Source organism: Neophocaena asiaeorientalis, unplaced genomic scaffold (assembly GCF_003031525.2).
Source record: "Neophocaena asiaeorientalis asiaeorientalis breed wild unplaced genomic scaffold, Neophocaena_asiaeorientalis_V1.1 scaffold280, whole genome shotgun sequence".
Classification (NCBI taxonomy): domain Eukaryota; kingdom Metazoa; phylum Chordata; class Mammalia; order Artiodactyla; family Phocoenidae; genus Neophocaena; species Neophocaena asiaeorientalis.
This window is the reverse complement of record NW_020185321.1, coordinates 5,900,245-5,920,767: the sequence shown is the minus strand read 5'-3', so window position 1 is coordinate 5,920,767 and position 20,523 is coordinate 5,900,245. Positions and strand designations below refer to the sequence as shown.

Below are 20,523 nucleotides of genomic sequence, written 5' to 3'. Positions count from 1 at the left end.
ACAGCTATACTTCTTCAGGTCTCTGTCCCAATGTCATCTTATTGGAAAAAGTTTCTTGTACCATGTCACATAAAATAGCACCCACCTCATCCCCTTTCTCCACCTTGTTTGTCTTTTCAGCACTCATGATTATATATTATATATTCATTTATTTGTGTATCTCTCCCTGCACCAGAGGGTAAACTCTGGAAATAGAGAGTCTGCACATTCTATTCACTGCTGTAACCTCAGGTTGACAGTAGTGCTGGGCATGCAACAGGTATTCAATAAACATATACTGATCTATCGACAGATGAATGGATAAAGAAGATGTGGTACATATATACAATGGAATATTACTCAGCCGTTAAAAACAATGAAATAATGCCATTTGCAGCAACATGGATGGACCTGAAGATTATCATACTAAGTGAAGTCAGACAGAGAAAGACAAATAACGTATGCTATCAATTATACGTGGAATTTTAAAAAATAATAATACAAATGAACTTATTTACAAAACAGAAATAGACTCACAGACTTAAAGAATGAACTTATGGTTACCAGGGGGAAGGGGGGGAGGGATAAATTGGGAGTTTGGGAATGACATGTACACACTGCTATATTTAAAACAGGTAACCAACAAGGACCTACTGTATAGCACAGGGAACTCTGCTCAATATTCTGTAATAACCTAAATGGGAAAAGAATTTGAAAAAGAATAGATACATGTATATATATAAATGAATCACTTTGTTGTACACCTGAAACAAACACAACGTTGTTAATCAACTGTTCTTCAATATAAAATAAAAATTTTTTTTTAAAAACATATACTGAATTAAGGAATGTGCTGTCTTGGTTTTTCCTTTTTTTTTTTTTAATTTATCTTTGCTAGCACTAAGCTCTCAATGGAGGCACAGAGCCTTTTTTCCTTTTTTCCATTAAAGTCAATGACATGCATGCTCAAATCTCCCTCTATGACATCTATGTGATCAACTCTTCTTCTACCTCTTTAGCCCTCACTTTCTGCTGGGCTCCCTATTTTAACCTCACTTATGGTGCTTCTACATTTTAGGAGTTATATATAATATCCCTATTAAGCTATAAATTCTGAAATTGCTTATTCATTTTTTGTTTTTCAGTTTTGGCTGCACCATGTGGCTTAAGGGATCTTAGTTCCCCGACCAGGGATCGAACCCATGCCCCCTTCAGTGGAAGCATGGAGTCCTAACCACTGGACCACCAGGGAATTCCTGCTTATTTGTTTTTTAATCTCTTCAGTACCTAGTAGAGTACCTCACACACATTAGAAAATCAGTAAATGAATGAATCAATGAGTGTATGAGCTACTGTATCTTAAAAATCCTAAAGGAAATAAGTCTTTGGTAATGTAGAAAAAAAAATATTTCAGGAGACAGTGATGCTTTTTAAAGACTAAATACAAAAGAGGATGAGAAGCTGATAAGGAAGTAGATCCAAATTTGGAAAGAAAGGAATATTATTAGAGAATGTGGAGGAGGGCACCAGTTGTTTAGAATTGGGACAGAAGTACACGAGGAGAAGAGCAGGTGGAGTGTGTTAAGGGGAAAAGGTAAGATCATTTGAAAGGTCATGCTGAAAAGGCTTACTTTTGCACAACAGGCCTAAAGTTTTTAAGGGGAGCTTCCCAGATTTCATCTCAAAGGTGCAGTCTCTCCACTGACCAATTGGGTCATTACCTGCCATGCCTCACTTACCTGGCCACTGGTCTGTTGTTAGTTCTCTGTCAACCAACCAGGGTTCTTTCCCTTGCTCCAAGAAGGAGATCACATCTGGTTTAGAAATAGAATGTCCTGCTTACAAAAGAAGTAATGAGATAAGTTTATGATGAGAATGTCCCAGAATTCAAATCCAGTCCCTTCATTATTAAGAAAGAGTCAAAGAAAGATACAACAGATTTATGAAACATAACAGAGGACTTGAAACTTCCCTCATAACTCAATGCAGCTTCCTCTTTCTAACTCTACAGTATTAAAATTATTCCTCTGGAAACAAGCTGTAGAAATCCAAATGGTTACTTGAAAGGTAGGTGAGTATAACACCAGAAGAAGGAGACCTTCTCAAGGCAGAATCTGAATTATTATGGACATCCTTACCCATTGAAACCAGGTTGCTGTAATTCTCCAACATCACCTCTCTGTATAAATCTCTCTGATCATCATTCAGGTACTCCCACTCCTCCTGAGAGAAGTCTATGGACACATCACTGAACATCACTGACTCCTGGAACAACAACCATGTTAAATTGTTAAAAATTAGATTGGATTAATAAACATAAGTGTTTTTGTGACAGAAAGAGAGAAGAAAAAAATAAAGCTAGAAGAGGAAATTCCCTGGTGGCACAGTGGTTAAGAATCTGCCTGCCAATGCAGGGGACACAGGTTCGATCCCTGGTCCAGGAAGATCCCACGTGCCGCGGAGCAACTAAGCCCGTGTGCCACAACTACTGAGCCTGCGCTCTAGAGCCCGTGCTCTGCAACAAGAGAAACCACCGCAGTGAGAAGCCCGGGCACTGCAAGGAGGAGTAGCCCCCGCTCACCGCAACTAAAGAAAGCCTGCGTGCAGCAACGAAGACCCAACACAGCCAAAAATAAATAAATGTATTTATTAAAATAAATTAATTAATTAAAATAAAGCTAGAAGAAGTGAAAACCAGCAAGCATACAGAGTGGGGCTGAATGTCTGGGATGCATCTGGAGGACTGTAAACAAATAAGCAGGACTGAATCACCGAGCTTCCACGTCATCTGTTTCCTCCAAGGAAATTGCCTGTGTATAATGGGACACTTCCATTATCCAAGTAAGTCTGGGAAGGTACAAAATCCAGCCAAGATGAGTTTCCTAATTAAATGAAATAGTATACACAAACAACTAGCAAATGCTTGTCATGTAATATGTTATGAATATATATGACTATCTTTTGCAAAATAGCTATAAGTAAAATTTCAGAATAAGGGATAAAAAGAAGACATTAAAAGCAGGTTGGACAAAAGCCATCAAGAATCAGAGAGGCGGGGCTTCCCTGGTGGCGCAGTGGTTAAGAATCCTCCTGCCAAGGCAGGGGACACGGGTTTGAGCCCTGGGCCAGGAAGATCCCACATGCTGCGGAGCAACTAAGCTTGTGAGCCACAACTACTGAGCCCATGTGCCACAACTACTGATGCCTGCGCACCTAGATCCCGTGCTCTGCAACAGAGAATCCACTGCAATGAGAAGCCCCCGCACTGCAATGAAGAGTAGCCCCTGCTCGCCGCAACTACAGAACGCCTGCGCACAGCAACGAAGACCCAAAGCAGCCAAAAAAATAATTAAAAATAAATTAAAAAAAAAAAAAAAAAAGAACCAGAGAGGCAATGGTGTTCTTAAGAAAACCTCTAAAAACAAGAACTGGTAAGAACAATTCAATATGCTGATGAAGAAAAGAAATTCTGATCTAGAAATCTATAACCAAATTTTCATTCTGTTGTGACAATTGAAAAAAGAAATTCCTAGATATGGAACGACTCAGCACAATTTCTTAGGAAACTACCAGAGGCTGTGCTCCACCAAAATCAGAGAGTAAACTAGAAAAGAGGAAGACATGGGATTCAAGAAATAAGTGAATTAACATGGGAGAACAGTGAAGGAAAATCCGGGGGTGGGGGGGAAGGGAAATCTTTGGGAAACAGACCTAGAGAGCAACTAGATGGGAGCAGGGTGAAAAAGGGAATAGGGACGCATGTTCAAAAGGAATTGATGTGTTTGACCAGATGGAAAACGTATTGATTGGCATGTGGCAGTGATTCTGGAGATTTTGGATGTAAATACATGGACAACTAAGAAAATGGGGGGAAGAAAGCAGTTAACCCCAGGAAAAATGAAAGGTTGTAACAGAAAAAAGCCATGAGTTGGCTCAGCAGTGAGTGATATTTGCAGTCCTAAGAATGTGTACACTATTGATTTAACCAAAAATTGTGATATAATAACAGAATCAGAGGAAATGAAGGGTGCAATATGTAAGTATAATGTCCTTTCCACTCTGCAGTAAGTCAGGAGATAATGAGTAAAACTGATTATCAATATTCAAGAGTTGAGGGCAGCTACCTTTTGGGAGTGGAACTGGTAGTGGAGCCAAATTGAAATAGCACTATTTACTTCTGAACATGTATAATATGACTTTAAAAAATATTTTAAATTTGCATATAATTCAAGACTGATCCATTCTAATGTCACACTACTGTATAATAAGTTATTCCTTGTTAAATTCTTTCCATAAGCATATATTTTTCACTGAATAATATTCTATAATACGGACATAAATGACAACTTCTTTGCTTTCAGACGTTGAGGCTGAAGGTGATGTTTAATGACTTTCCCAACATTGGCCCAATCTCACCTAAAACTGCCCATTGCTCAACTGTAAATTTCCTTTGTTCCGAACGACAGGAAATTGGCAGAACGTGATCCAGTTTCACACAATGGCATTACTGATGTCTATCATGGATGATCTCGTAGGGTGTCAGAGCTTTGTACCAACCACCAGTCATACCTTCAAACCTGAAAGTCTCATACATAGGAGATCTTTCTGTGTGTTAAGAATGAAATCAAAACCATTCCACATACTTTCTTACTGGAAAACCTAGGTCTATGGAGATGATCAGGGCTTTTCCCTATGAGGTGCCCCTAATTACCCATCTCCATCCTATCAAATCACTGTCCAAAGCAAATTAGATTGACAAACGGAAAACACATTTCTGTTCTACCAAGATTTCTGACACAACTCTGATAGAAGATGCTGAAGGACTTACTAAATGAATTTGTAAACACTGTTTAAAAGAAGAAGGGGGCACTGTGGAGGGCACTGGGTTGTTTAGGAGGAAATAGGGGTCAGGTTCCTGAAGGGGGACCATGTTAACCAGTGAAAAAAACTTTCTTCCAAACCTGGTCTCAGTCAGACTGTTTTTACATTATGTAATTAACAATTTGTGGGAACAAATAAAGATACTTGATGAACTCCATAAGCAATTTTTTAATGGATTTTAATCTGATTAAGACCCCTTCAGAGGAACTTGTTAGCTACCCCTCAGCCCTCTAACAGTTATCTGTAATTTAAGAGTATAAAGATCTTTAACCAAACATTCCTTCCTTTTTTCCAACAATGATTATCTAACCACTTATTTTTTCTATAAATATTTCCACCAAGAGAGAAATTTTTGAATTGGCTTATTAGAGACCTGTTCTTTAGAGCAAGAGTAAGAGAACTTTGACATTGCTTATAACTAAACTGTCTGAAAGTTGTTTTTTTAAAACACCTAAAAGCTCATGATGAGGAAAGCAAATATTTACACGTATTGGGTAAAAATGACTCTATTTGAGCAAAAAGAAACAGTATCTCACCTGAGCCATGGCTTTGATATTTGCAGTCTTCCTCTGGGTTCCTCTTCTGGAAAAAGGCAGAGCTGGAGGAAACACAAAGAAGCTATATAAGACCCCACTTGCCTCATAGCTCCCAGAATGATCATTTCCCCTCTGTTCATTCTACACAAACAGTTGAGGGGTATCAGTGAGAAGAATGGGCAAATCTCTCATTATCCCCTACTCCAGAAACCTCAAGCTTTGACTAGAGCCAGATAGATCTGGACAACTTGACATGGCTTAGAAACATAGCTTGTATATATACACATATACACACAAAGATGTACTTTTTAAAAGTACAAATTATAGCACATTATACACACTGTTACTATTTTTACTTAATATATCTTGGACCAGATCCCAACTAGTACATTCAGAGGTACATAATTCTCTTAGCTACATTGGATTATGCTAAATGAATACACATTAATTCATTCAACCAATTTGCTGCCAATGATCATTTGGGTTGTTTCCAGTCTTTCACTATAACAAACAATGCTGTGATATATATTCTTGTACATATATCATTTTACCTGTATATAAATTCTGAATGATTAATTCCTAAAAGTTGATCATATGCATTTTAATTTGGATATACATTGGTCAAACCAATTTTCAATGATCTTGGATTGTACAATCAGGTCCCAAGTCCTGACCAAGAAACATCTAGTTGATAAACCAGATCCTCTAATCTTGCCTAGTTGAGAAGACTTTTGGGGTTAATGAGCCTTGACTTAAGAAAACTGAAATCCAGAAAAGCAAACAAAGTAATTTTACAGAATTTACAGTAATTTGGGGAAGATACTAAAATTATCATAACAATATAAAGGAGTTTAAAACTACAGAAATAACATAGAAATGGACTAAACCCACATCACTGATGCTTTAGAATAGCTTTTGACTATAAGTATAGTAATAAAATTCATAATAATTGTGTATATTCTGTGTGCTTCTATACTAACAGAAGTCTAAAACTGTTTAAGGGGAGTAACTGAATTTGTCATCGAAGTTTAAATATTTAAGAAAATTTGTGGTTTTTTGTTTATTGGATATAGGAATGTAATAAACTGAGCATTATAAAAGTGTAAAGGGCAGTGAGCATCCTCTATATATACCAAGCTCCTTGATCACCAAACAATTTATCAATAATTTCATGTAAAACCACTCAGGAAGTAACACCATGGTATCATGTTATAAATTATTTAATGGCTACTTCTACCCCTAGTTACTCACTGCATTCCCCCACAGGTAAGCACATTCCAGGAAATGAAAACCAAAGTAATCCACAAATGCCTCTTCCTTAAAACCTGAAGGCATTCCTTTAAATAACTATTATTACTACTTACTAAGTTCTTAGTATTTTTAAAAACCACATAGCCTCTTACATGCCAGGTATTGTGCTAAAAGAAGAAGGGGGGACTGTGGAGGGCACTGTTGATACTAAAGAATCAACAGTAATCCAGAAAGACTTGAAAAGAGTTCCTTCTGCTATACGCCTCACTTTTAAGTCCCCCTTTCTGGTCTCTCTTCCTGGTCTTTCCCTGATTTTAAAGGGACTTCCTCAAGTGCTGTACCTTCCAAGCAGAATGGGCAGGAAACATCTCACTTCAATAACTCCATACTATGTTTGTCACATTCCCAACCCTCTTCATCTTTGCCCCAGATGGTATCCTCCCAGGCTGAATTCTTGCATCTGGAGGATCTGCTCCTCCCTTTTAAAGCCAACAATCTCTGTGGCCAAGACCATCATATATTTGCAATGTGACCACACCTGGGGCATGGAGCACTGCCAAAAGATACCACTACACAGAAGAGAGTCTTACAATCTAATAAGTGATTTAAAATTTTTGAGAATTTTGCACTCTTCTAAATAACACACCTCTTTTAATTTAAAAAAATGTAATGTATTAAATATTCCCAGTATTACCCTGAAAATTTCCTGTATGCTAGGAACTGTAGTTGTCTGTTAGTAATAGAGACCTGAAAAGCAGTTTAATTTTTCTTATATAATGAGAAGGCTAGAAGTAGGTAGTAGCTGGCTTTGGTCCCCATGGTTGTTTTAGACACAATATCTATCATACAATTAAAGATTACTAGACATGCAAGGAGATAAAAACAGAAAACAGCAGCAGAACCAAAGACAATTTAGATACTGGAGTTGGCAAACAAATAATTTTAAATGGCTATAATTAAAATGTTAAAGGCAACCAAGGAAAAGATAGGCAAATGGATGATAAGATGAAGAAACTAAACAGAATTGAAATCCATAAAATTTCGGCAAATTAAGAAACAAAAAAAAAAAAAAAAAAAGAAACAAAGAAGTCATTGCATGGTTTTGAGATCAGACAAGCAGAAGACAGGATCACTGAACTCAAAGACAATCCAACAAAAAATATCCACATGAAGTGCAGGAGAAAAAAAATAACAGGAGTATAAAGGACACACGAGACACAGTTAAAAGATCTACCACAAACGTTAAGTGGAGTCTCAGAAGGAGAAGAGATTGGAGAGGAATTAATATTTGAATAGATGTATACACTGATGTGTATAAAATTGATGACTAATAAGAACCTGCTGTATAAAAAAAATAAATAAAATTAAAATAAAAAATTAAACAACAACCAAAGAGCCTATGGGGAAGACTGATCTGAAAAAAATTTTTTCAATTTAAAAAACATTTTTAAAAAATTTGAATAGATTAATTGATTAAAAGTCTCAACAAGTTTCAAGAAGCTCAGCAAACCTGAAGAATAATAGATAAGGTAAACAAAACAAACACACAAAACAAAAGCAAAACCACAACCAAGTATATCAGAGTCAAACTGCTGAAAACCAAAGAGAAAGGAAAAATTATTGATAGTACCCAGAGGAATGAAAGATCTATTACCAACAGCACTGATAAAAAAGAAAGGGATAACATAAACAAAATCAGGAATGAAAAAGGGAACATTATTAAAGATAGCATTGACATTAAAAAGATAATAAGAGAATACTAATAACTTTATGTTCTTAAGTTTGAAAGCTTAGATGAAATGGACAAATTCCTGGAAAAAATACCAAAACTGACAAAACAAACAGAAACAACAGAATAGCTGAAAAGTTAAATTGATTCCATAATTTAAAATTTACCTATCAAGAAAATTTCAGGCCCAGATAGCTTCATCAGTGAATTCTTCCAAAGTTAAGGATTAACTGTAGTCTTACAATGTATTGAAAAGAGAACATAAGGAATTCTTCCCAACTCATCTGAGGCTAATGTAAGCCTGAAACCAAAACTTAATGAAGACATTAGAAGAAAAGAAAATTATAGGCCAATATTTCTCATGAACACACATGCAGAAATTCTACAAAAAGTATTAGCAAATCTAACCCACTGGGGGGAAAATGTAATAAATTATGGCTAAGTAGGGTTTATTTCAGGAATAAAAGGTTGGTTCAACTTTTGAAAATCAACATAATTTACCAGATTAATAATAAACAATACCACATTTGATCCTTTCATAGACACAGAAAACGCATTTAACTAAATTCAGTCCTCATTAATGTAAAAAAGTCTTAGCAAATGAGAAAGAGAACTCCCTCAACCTGATAAATAGCATCTACAATAGGTGTTTTTGTAGATGCTAAATACAAGGACAAATACAAAAAGCAATTGTACTTTTAGCAGCAATTGGAAATTTTTCAAAATTTAAATACTGTTTACAATTTCAACAATAAATGTGCAAATACCCAGGTATAAATCTACAAAAGATGTGCACTGAAAACCATAGCTAACTGATGAGAGGAATTAAAGACCTTAACAAATGTACATATAAGCCATATTTAATAGTTGGAAGATGCAATATTGATGTCAATTCTTCCCATATTAACAAATAGATACACAAACAAAATCCCAGCAACGATTTTTCTTTTTTGGTGAGAATTAACAAGTTGATTCTAACATCTACAGGAAATTGATTTCTTGAAAAAGAAAAAAAGTCAGAGGATTAATACTACAGATCTCAAGACAGTGGTACTGCCAAAAGACAAAAAGTAAAAAAGAATACAGTTCAGAAAGAGAGCCACATTTATAATACCACCTGATTTATGATAAAAGCTCCTTTCAATTCAGATGGGTAAGGATGGTATGTTCAATAAAATAGTGGTGCAACAACTGGGTACTTGAATGGAAAAAAAATAACCTTTATCCTTACCTCTCACCATACACAAAAATTAATTCAATATGGATCACAGTCTTAAATGTGAATGATAAATTTATAAAGCTTCTAAAAGAAAACATAGGAGTGTATCTTCAAGACCTTGGGAATAATCGAAGATTTCTTTTCAAGATATAAAAAAACCACTAACCCTAAAAGACAAAGTGCTAAAAAACTGCTAGAAAAATGGGGAAAGATATAAATAGGCAATCACAAAAAAAGATTTTAAAATGTTCAAGCACATTCATAATTAAATAAATTAGAAAACAACACCGAGATACTATGTTTCATGCTTTAGATTGGTAAAAACAAAAGGCATGCATGAGGACACATTCTGCTCCTAGGCTGTGGGGAGAAAGAGGCACTCTTACACACTGCAAGTGGGAATGAAAACTGGTACAACAGCTCTAAAGGAGAATTTAGCAATACCTAACAAAACTGCGTACACACCTACCTTTTGACCCAGCAATCCCACTTCTAGGACTCTACTCTGAAGATACACCTCCAGCAATACAAAAATACATACATACAAAGTATTCATTGCAGCGCTATTTCTAGTAGTAAAATATTGACCTAAATTCCCATAATAGGAGAGTGGTTGAATAAACTATGATTAAATCCATATACTGGAATATTATGTAGCTGTAAAAAAGAATTATTAGTATCTCTTTGAATTGCAGTAGAATAATGTCCAGGATATGTCATTAAGTGAAAGAAGCAATGTTCAAAAGAGTACCTAGAATATGTTATCTTTAATGCAAAAAAAAAGAGGTCATTCAAAAGAGTACCTGTATCTGCTCATTTGTGCAAAGGAAATACCAGAAGGATAAAAACAGAAACTAACGAGACTGATTATGTACAAGAAGTGGGCAGGAACCATGTTAATGTTTTCATACTCAAAATATTATGACATGTTACAATCAACCAGGATGTGAAGGAACCCAAAGTGTAACACACAAAGCTAAATGTAGGAAAAATGAGTAACAAAACTATACTGAAGAGGGTAGTGAAGAAAACTAAATTGAGTAACTTTGGAAACAGTTTTGACTATATAAGTTTAAGTTAAAGAACAAAAAAGTTGCACACAAACACTTTACTGTACTTAGTACATTTATTTTTTACATAAGTATGGGTTAGCAATTCTGCAACTACTTTATATACATTCTAGGATATATGTAAAAAAATTATTGATACTAAGAAGCAGGTTTCTCACTGTTGGAGAAAAGAGTCACAAATAAGGAAATGGCCAAACCTCAAAGAAGACAATCCTCCATGAGTCTTGCATGTTTCTGCACATGTTGCCAGATCAGAGACTAAGTGCTATTATTCTGGATAATTTCTGCAAGATGTTTACATAATGAACAGCCTTGGAGGACAGAGATAGTCTCTCTCTAGAGCAAAAGCCAGGCATGCTTATTACCCATTATAAAAGATCCAGGTTCCCTAAATTCAAGGGAGCACATAAATACCTGTGTATTGTGCATCACCCTATGGGTGCAAGTGAACCAGTGCAAGGAAAATACTGATACTTTGGCTACTTCTACCACCATGAGCAGGAAACTTTCATCTCTGACTCGAAATCTCATGTCTTCTACCAGCATCCATGAAGCTGCCCAAGCTAACTTTTAACTTATAAGTAGGGTAAAATCTCAGATACTTCACAGTTCTTGACAGAATCCCACGGTATTGGACTGGAATTGAAAGTATGAACTGGTGGTTTTTAAATATATACAAATAAAGATAGATAGATAGATAGATAGAGATGTGTGTATATACATTTGCTTATTTTCTAGCTCTGTCCGTTGCCAGGAACTAGAGGAATTACACCCAGGTAGAAATGAGCACACCAAGTGCCCAGAGCTTGGTTTATAAATCCACTCTCCAATAAAAGAAACCATGGCTCCTTGGAGAAATTGCTGATTCCAGGGCTAGTGGAGGGAAAAATACAAGCCTGGAACATATTGGTGCCAGAAAGTAAGACAGTGCTCAAAAAAATAATGGCATGTTGAAAGGACACAGAAGTCAAACTGAAGGAGTTCCTAGTGGCCAAATATGGGACAATTTGAGCAACAAAATATGTAACAATAATAGATTATGAACGCATAGAATAATATATATATATATGAGTTCATAAATAAATAATTGAACAAACATATGAGGAATAAGGGACAACTCTTCTTTACACTAGAATTTAAATTAATAAATGTAGAAGGAATTATGGAAAGGGAAAATCACCACTAGGCAAACATCACAGTAATAATTGTTACAGATAAGAATTATCAGTGGGGCTTCCCTGGTGGCGCAGTGGTTGAGAGTCCGCCTGCCGATGCGGGGTACGCGGGTTCGTGCCCCGGTCCGGGAGGATCCCACATGCCGCGGAGCGAATGGGCCCGTGAGCCATGGCCGCTGAGCCTGCGTGTCCGGAGCCTGTGCTCCGCAACGGGAGAGGCCACAGCGGTGAGAGGCCCGCGTACCACAAGAAAAAAAAAAAGAATTATCAATGGATATTAAAATTGATGAGTGAAAGTATAATGAGAAACAGTATTTTTGCATAGTCCCAAAGCACCTTCCCACAAGATACTTATTAAATAAAAAGAGGAATACAGTAATTTTACAAAGGAGGAACCAGGCAGACACCACCTTTAACCAAGTGATCAAAGTTAACATTACCAGTAATGAGATATACTGATATAACTCCTGATATGACACATTGAGAAGAACACAACATCATTTCTGTGATCTTTTTGCCAAAAATGCATAGTCTAAATTTAGTCACGAGGAAACAGCAGACAAATCCAAATGAAAGACATTCTACAAAATAACTGGCCAGTGCTCCTCAAAAGTGTCAAGGTCATAAAAGATAAAAAGGACTAAAGAACTATGTCAGATGGGAGGAGACTAACAAAACAAGACAACTAAATCAATCTGGGAACTTAGATTGGATTCTGGAACAGAACAAGGCACTGATAAGACAATTAGCAAAATTTAAATAAGGTTTGTAAATTAGCAAACGTCTTGTATCAGGGTAAATTTCCTGGTTTTCATAATTGTACTGTGAACACCTGAATGAAGAGTATATTGGAATTCTTTGCACTATGTTTACAATATGAAAATAAAAAGTTTTTTTAATGAAAAAAATTAAAAGGACAAGAGAACACTTTTAAAAATTGGATATTCAAATAGCCAGTAAAGATATGAAAAGGTGCTGAACATCATTACACACCAGGGAAATGCAAATTAAAACTGTGATTAAATTCCACTACACATCCACCAGAATAGTTGAAAGACTGATAATTTCAAATAATGGAAACGATGGGGAACACCTGAAACTCTCATACATTACTGGATGGAATGTAAATTGGTACAACATGAGATATTGGTAGTATCCATTAAACATGCCTGCCCAATGATCTAGCAATTCCACTCCTAAATATTTACTCAAGAGAAGAGCATTTACGTGTTCACCAAAACCACAGTAGAACCACAGCAGCAACACAATTCGTAATAGCCCCAAATAGAAAATATCAAATGTCCCTGAACAGTGTAATCAATTAATAAATTGCAGTATACCCCGAAATGTAATGAGAACTAAGTACAATTACACTCAACAACATAGATGAATCTCATAGACATAATGTGGAACAAAAGAAGCCAGGCATAAAAGAACACATGCCATATAATTCCATTTATATATGAAATTCAGGAATGGGTAAAATTAATTAATGGTTATAGAATTCTGAATACTGATTCTGGGAGAGGAATAACTGGGAAGGGGCATGAGGGAAACTTCTGGGGTGCTGGCAAAGTTCTTTATGTTGATCTAGGAAACTGTTTTATTGCTGTATACTGAAGATTTGTGTGCTTTACTGTATATGTGCTATATGTCACAAAAACGTTTTAAAAAACTATCAGAACCATGTTTTGGTAGGGACATGGAGCAATGAGATTTTTCAAACACTGCTGTGCAAATATAAATCTGGCACCCTCTTTTGTAAATATTTTGGCACTATTTGGTTAAGTGGAAGATATATGACCTAGCAACTCGATTGGTAGGTAAACTCATGCATTGTACCCTATGTAAAGAATGCTCCTGGCAGCATAGCCTATAAAGTGAAAAACTAGAAATAACTCAAATGTCCATCATTACTAGAAGGGATGAATAATAGTAGTATACTTTAAAGGATAGAATACAATATAGCAAGGAAAACAAATGAACCACTATTAGATCTAATATGCATAATTCTCAAAAACATAGTTGCACAAATAAGCAAAGTTAGAGATAAAAGACAGTAAGGCAGCATTCATATAAAGTTTAAAAACGGGGGGAAACTACAGTATAATGCTTAAAGAGGTAAACATAAGCGAAAAAACTTCATACATTTAGCCAGTCACACAAACATAATCACACACAGACTTAAATCACCATGGTGACATACAGCTAGAGATAACCCACAACCCAACAAGAGGGTCGCATACTCAGGGCCTCAAATGGTCACATAAGCACAATCACACATTTACCAAGAGGACAGTCATTCACAACCGGCACTGTCACAGGCACTGCACACCTGCACATGGTCGCACAGTCACAGTCACACTAACCACAGATTAAAACCACACAGTATCCAGAGGTATCCCCACGTGTACTCTGCAGCCCACAGTCGCACAGTCACACCCCTCTACGGGGACAAACGGTATCACATCCACCGAGTCACAAGCTCCTCACACCCCGACATACAATGCCGCACGTGATCACACGCACATCACTGGGTCGCATCCCATCACACCAGCACAGTCACAGGCTCTCAGATTTGCTGCACACGATTATCACTGGAATCACACACACGCTCACTACAGGAACAGCTAGACACAATCACGCGTTCATTCATCACATACCACTACACAGACACAATCACACAATTTCAAACTCACCCCCTCAGCGGTACAAAGCCGAGGCTCCGGTCCCGCCCTCTCCTCTGGTTCCGCCCTTCAGGTCTTCCAAGCTTCCAAAGCAGCACAACCTTCCACAGGACTGGAACAGTCACCCGTGCAGACCTGAGGGTCCCGCCAGCGCGTGACTTTGAGGCTGAATTCAAGCGAGAATAACGTTCTTGCCGAGAAGTCCTCTGGGAAGTGTAGTCAGAGACGTCGCAGCGGTGAGCAAGATGACCGCCGGCCGCTCGGATTCCTCTCAGAGCTCAGCTGCGACCCAGCCGAAAGGATTGCATTCCGTCATCAAACCGCGCATCGGAGGCCTCACGGAGCCTGGCTCAGCCTCGGGCCGTGACTCCCAAAGAAGCTCACTCTGAAGCGTTTGAAAGTGGACTTTCCGGGCCCGCCCTACTATCCCCTGGAGTTGAACAGGCTCTGGAAGAAAAGAACTAGTCCGCAAAGGGAGATAATTTGCACAGGCGAGCCTTCTGGGAAATGTAGTCAGGGAGCAGGAAAAGCGGTGGATGGGTCGTTTGAAATTCGTCTTGATTCTTCATAGCCTGCGCTTGGTCACACCCCGGAGACTTCTGGGAGTGTCACTGCGCCCAAGGAGTGCGTAGGCATCCTGGGTCGCCGTTTTGGCTTTTCGGGCATGAGTTTGGTTTGTGGGTTCCTCGGTGCAGAGGGCTTTTGGGACCTGAGCTTCTGAGACCCAAATCTAGTCAGGGAGGACAAAGGGGAGGAAACCAGGAACCTGCAAAGATATTGGGGAGGTTGAAGGGGGAGGAATCGCTAAACGTGAAACAGGGAGGGGTAAACAAAACGGGATGCGTTTCCGATGCTGCGAAGGGGGTTGATGCTGTTCTGTGCTACTTACTGATTTCTCGGTGGTAGTCGGGGAGTGAGGAGAATGAGGGGGCGGTGAGGCAGGTTGTGCAGGAGGCAAAGTAACGAAAGCCCGGATGTGTGTGACTTAGGGTGTTGGGGGTAGTAGAGAGGGGCAGGAACAGAATTGTATGTGTGTGTCTGTGTCATTGATAATTTAAATGAGTATCACCGTATGTATGACTGGGATTGTATATTGGAAAATAATCCCTGAGCCTCATTGGAAAACAATAACAAGAAGGATAGATCTGGAAGCATTTTCTCTCTCTTTTTTTTTTAGATTTGATGGGAGAAAGGTTACGTAACTGAGCTAATAAATTATTGAAAGCTTGACTTTTATGTAAAACCAGAAGCGTCAATCATGGAATAGAAATAAAAACAGCGCTTTCGTTAAAAAGAAAGTCGGTTTGAAAGGAACTTTTTTCTATTTTCTTTTTTTTTTAATGGGGTGCTTGCTCTTGCTTAGAGCCCAGACCCTGGAGTCATAGCCATTCAATCTTACGTGTTCTTTTAATGTCCTGGGGGAGGGGTTTAGGTCTAAGGGAGCTGATTTGTGAAGTCTTGGACTAAGAAATGACTTTAAAGTTTGATGGGCAGTATCGGCCATTGGAAACAAGCAGAGAAATGAATTAGGGAGTGTTATTCCCATTTTCTGATGAAAACACCATGGTCTAGAGAGATCAAGGAATTTAAGTTTAAAGTTCTTCAAGGAGCCTAGTCAGATCAATGGATTTACTAAATTTTTTTTCCGGGTTACCCCCCACCCCCAGGCCAGGTGGATTTTGCTAGGTGTAGAAATAAATTGCTTCTAATTGCAAAGATACTTTCTCCAAGAATTTTACTACAGTTACTTTTAATGTAGTTTTAAATAAAAGGGGAAAATAAGGCTGTTGGGTATAAAATTCGTGTAAATAAACTTCATATGTACAAACAAAACCTTGGAATAGGAAAATGCTTAAGAATTATCTTAGCAATAAATAAATAAAACCTACATAAAAAACTTAAACACTATGAAGGACACAAAGAATTAACAAATGAAAAGTTATACCATATTCTTGAATAGAAATCTTTAACATCATCAACATGTCATTTAAAATTAATTTATGAATTTAATATGATCCCATTGAAAATAATATATTTTTCTAAATAGGGCTTATTCTAAAGTTCAAGTAGAATGACAAAGGTAGGAATAGACAGTATATCTGGGGGAAAAAAAGGCAGTGGGAGGTAGTTGGGGCTAGTCTTACCAGATCACAAAAGATACCCTAAAACTTCAAGATTTGAAATAATGCGGGCTAGTTATCTGACTGGACAGACCAGTGGAACAGAACAGAGTATCAAAAATGGAACCAAATAAAGAATTGTAGTGTCTGGTGAATGGGGCATCTCAAATCAGTTGGAAAAAATGAACTTTTCAATAATGGTAATAAGAACAATTTGGTAGCCTTTCTGGAAAAAAGAAAATAGATTATGCCATGTACTGAATCCAGAGTTAACTCCAAATGGGTCAAAACTTAAAACTTAAACAAAAAAATAAATTACAAAGTCTGAAAACTTAAATTAATTTATAACCATGGAATGAGGAAGGCCTTCCCAACTTCAAAATCCCAAAATCAAGATGTAAAAGGAGAATCATTGCTACTACATGAAAAAAAAAAAAGTTAAAGTGACAAGCTGGAAAAAATTTGCATTTTTTGTTACAAATAGCTAATCTCCCTAGTATATAAGGAGCACTCAAAAAAATTGATTAAACAAAAAAGACTAACAACCCAATAAAAACAGAACGAGATTAACAAAAAATACTCAGAACAGAGTCTACATATTGTTCTCAAGTATGCAAAAATACACTCAACCTCATTCATAAGAAGATAAATGCCATTAAAACTATGTAGAGATACTGTTTCTTATAGACTTGAATGGCAAATATTCCCCAAATTTGAAAACTTACCTTGTTAGAGGGACTGCTGATTGGTACAAACTATTTGGAAGGCAATTTGGCAGCATCTTTCAAAATTCCAATCGCATTTATCCTTTGACTGAGCAATCCCACCTCTGGGATTTTATCCTACAGATCTAGTTATGATGATGCATATCCAAGATTTTTGTGTTCATCACATTTCTTTTCAGAAAGGTATCACAACCCCATTCTTGACAATTTCCTTGACTTCCTTCAAACTTCTCTTTCATTTTTCTAATTCTAATCCTCTGATGACTAAAACAAAAATAACAGCAACAAAAACATTAGTGAATTGTTTTCCACTTGGCCTTCTTAAAGTCAGGATTCTGTTATTGACCATCTTCTCTTAATCTGTAATTTTTTTCTTTTTGAGCAACTATATCCCACTACGATGGCTTCAGCAACATTTACTGACTCATGACCAACAGATTTGTTTCCATGCTAGGCCTATCTTTTTTGTGTATGTGATAAATTATGCATAAGATAAAATTTACCATTTTAATCATTTTTAAATGTATAGTTTAGTGGCATTAGTACATTCACATTGTTGTCCAACCACCACCACTATCCATCTCCAGAACTTTTTCATCATCCTAACCTGAAACTCTGTACACACGAAACAATAATTAGTGATCACCCCTCCCTTCTGGTAACCACTATACTACTTTCTGTTTCTATGAATCTGACTATTCTAGGTACCTCATGTAAGTAGAACCATACAATATTTGTTCTTTTGTGCCTGGCTTATTTAACTTAGTATAAATGCTTTCGTGGTTCACCCATGTTGTAGCCTGTATCAGAATTTCATTCCTTTTGAAGGCTGAATAATATTTCGTTGTATGTTTATACCATATTTTGTTTGTCTGTTTATCTCTTGAAGGACATGTGGGTTGTTTCCATCTTCTGGTTGTTGTAATACTGCTGTGAACCTGGTATACAAACATCTCTTTGAAACCCTGCTTTCAATTAATTGGTGGGTATACCTAGAAGTGGAATTACTGGATCATATGGTAATTAAATGTTTAAGTTTTTTGATGAACCACCGTACTGTGTTCCACAGTATGCTGCTTCTGTTTCTGCTGCTGCTTCTCCTTCTCCTTCTTCATATTGTTATCATTGTTGTTATTATTATCATTATTATTATTATTGGAGTATAATTGCTTGACAATGTTGTGTTAGTTTCTGTTGTACAATGAAGTGAATCAGCTATATATATGCATATATCCCCTCCCTCTTGGACCTCTCTCCCACCCCCCCATCCCACCCATCTAGGTCATCACAGAGCACCGAATTGAGCTTCCTGTGCTTTATAGCAGGTTCCCACTAGCTATCTATTTACACATGGTAGTGTATATATGTCAATCCTAATCTCCCAATTCGTCCCACCCTCCCTTTCCCCCCTGTGTCCACATGTCCATTCTCTACTTGTGCATCTCTATTCCTGCCCTGAAAGTAGGTTCATCTGTACCATGTTTCTAGATTCCACATATATGTGTTAATATACAATATTTGTTTTTCTCTTTCTGACTTACTTCACTCTGTATGACAGACTCTCGGTCCACCCACATCTCTACAAATGACCCAATTTTGTTCCTTTTTGTGGCTGAGTAATATTCCGTTGTATATATGTATCACATCATCTTTATCCATTCCTCTGTTGATGGACATCTAGGTTGTTTCCATGTCCTGGTTATTGTAAATAGTGCTGCAGTGGACTTTGGGGTATTATTATTATTTCACTGGCTAGGACATCCAGTATGATGTTGAATAGGAGCAATGAGAGTGGACATCATTGTCTTATCCCTGATCTGGGAGAGAAGGCATTCAATCTTTAACCACTAGTGTTAGGTCCTCTATTAGGTTAAGAAAAGTCATTTCTACTCCTAGGTTGTTGAGAGTTTCTATTATGAATAGACATTAAATTTTGTCAAATGCTTTTTCTGCATAAGTTGATATGATCATATGGTTTTTCTTTTTTTTAGTTTAATATGGTGGATTACATTAATTGATTTCTGAATATTAAACCAGCTTTGCATTCCTGGGATAAACCCAACTTGCTTGTGATACATACTGTATTGCTAGTTGTGATTTGCTAACTTTTTGTTGAGCATATTTGTGTCTATGTTAACAACGGTATTGGTCTGTACTTTTACTTTTTTTTTTTTGGTGCTGTCTTTGTCTGGTTTTGGTATCAGAGTAATGCTAGCCTCATAAAATGAGTTAGGACATTTTCCCTTCTGTTTTTTTGGAAGAGATTATGCAGAATTTCCATTATGTATTCTTTAACTATTTGGTGGACTTCAATAGCAAAACCATCTGGGTTGGAATTTTCTCTTTTTGGAATTTTTAAACTATGAATTTAATTTCTTTTTTACATTGAATTATATTTGATATATAACATTGTGTAAGTTTAAGGTATACAATATGATGATTTGATACATTCATATATTGCAATATGATTGCCATTGTTGCATTAGATAGCACCTCTATCATGTCACATAATTATCATTTCGTTTTTGTGGTGGGAATTATTAAGAGCTAGTCTGTTAGCTGGTGTGATGTTTATAATACAAATTTGTTGCATATAATCACTGTACTGTGCTATGTACTGTGCTAATGGTGATCCAGTGATCACCAGGACTTATTTATCTACTAGTTGCAAGTTTGTATCTTTAATGTCTCTCCTATGCCCCCAGCCCCTGGTAACCACCATTTTACTCTTTGTTCTTATGAATTTGGCTTTTTTTAGATTCCATATATAAGTGATAACATACAGTATTTGTCTTTTTCTCCCTGATTTTTCTCGCTTAGCATAAAGTCCTCGAGGTCCATCCATGTTGTGAAAATGGTAGGATTTCCTTCTTTCTCATGGCTGAATAATATTCCACTGTGTGTTTATGTGTGTGTGTATATATATATATATATATACATATATCACATCTTTTTTATCCATTCACTGTTGAAGAGAAATTAGGTTGTTTCCGTACCCCTTGGCTATTGTGAATAACGATGCAATAAACATGGGAGTGTATATATCTCTTCAGTATCCTGTTTCCATTATCTTTGGGTATATACCCAGAAGTGGGATTGTTGGATCATATAGTAGTTCTGTTTTTAACTTTTTTTTTTTTTTTTGCGGTTC

General features: G+C 36.8%; 1 protein-coding gene across 5 annotated transcripts in view; it reads right to left on the bottom strand.

The window, feature by feature from the left end:
• Positions 1–15,773, bottom strand: part of LOC112392265 (zinc finger protein 566) — a 31,166-nt gene extending 15,393 nt beyond the window's left edge. Inside the window, exons 1-4 of one of the 5 annotated variants that reach the window (XM_024733907.1) lie at positions 14,540–15,773; positions 5,397–5,458; positions 2,118–2,244; positions 1,719–1,817 (exon numbers count right to left, since the gene is read on the bottom strand). In XM_024733907.1, coding sequence (XP_024589675.1) covers positions 1,719–1,817; positions 2,118–2,244; positions 5,397–5,405 — 235 coding nt within the window. In that variant the 5' untranslated portion in view covers positions 5,406–5,458; positions 14,540–15,773. Of the gene's footprint in view, positions 1–633; positions 647–1,718; positions 1,818–2,117; positions 2,245–5,396; positions 5,459–8,543; positions 8,612–14,539 lie in introns of those variants that run through there. The other 4 variants (XM_024733908.1, XM_024733905.1, XM_024733906.1 and 1 more) reach the window with 4 other exon arrangements.
• Between the last annotated feature and the right edge of the window lie 4,750 nt (positions 15,774–20,523).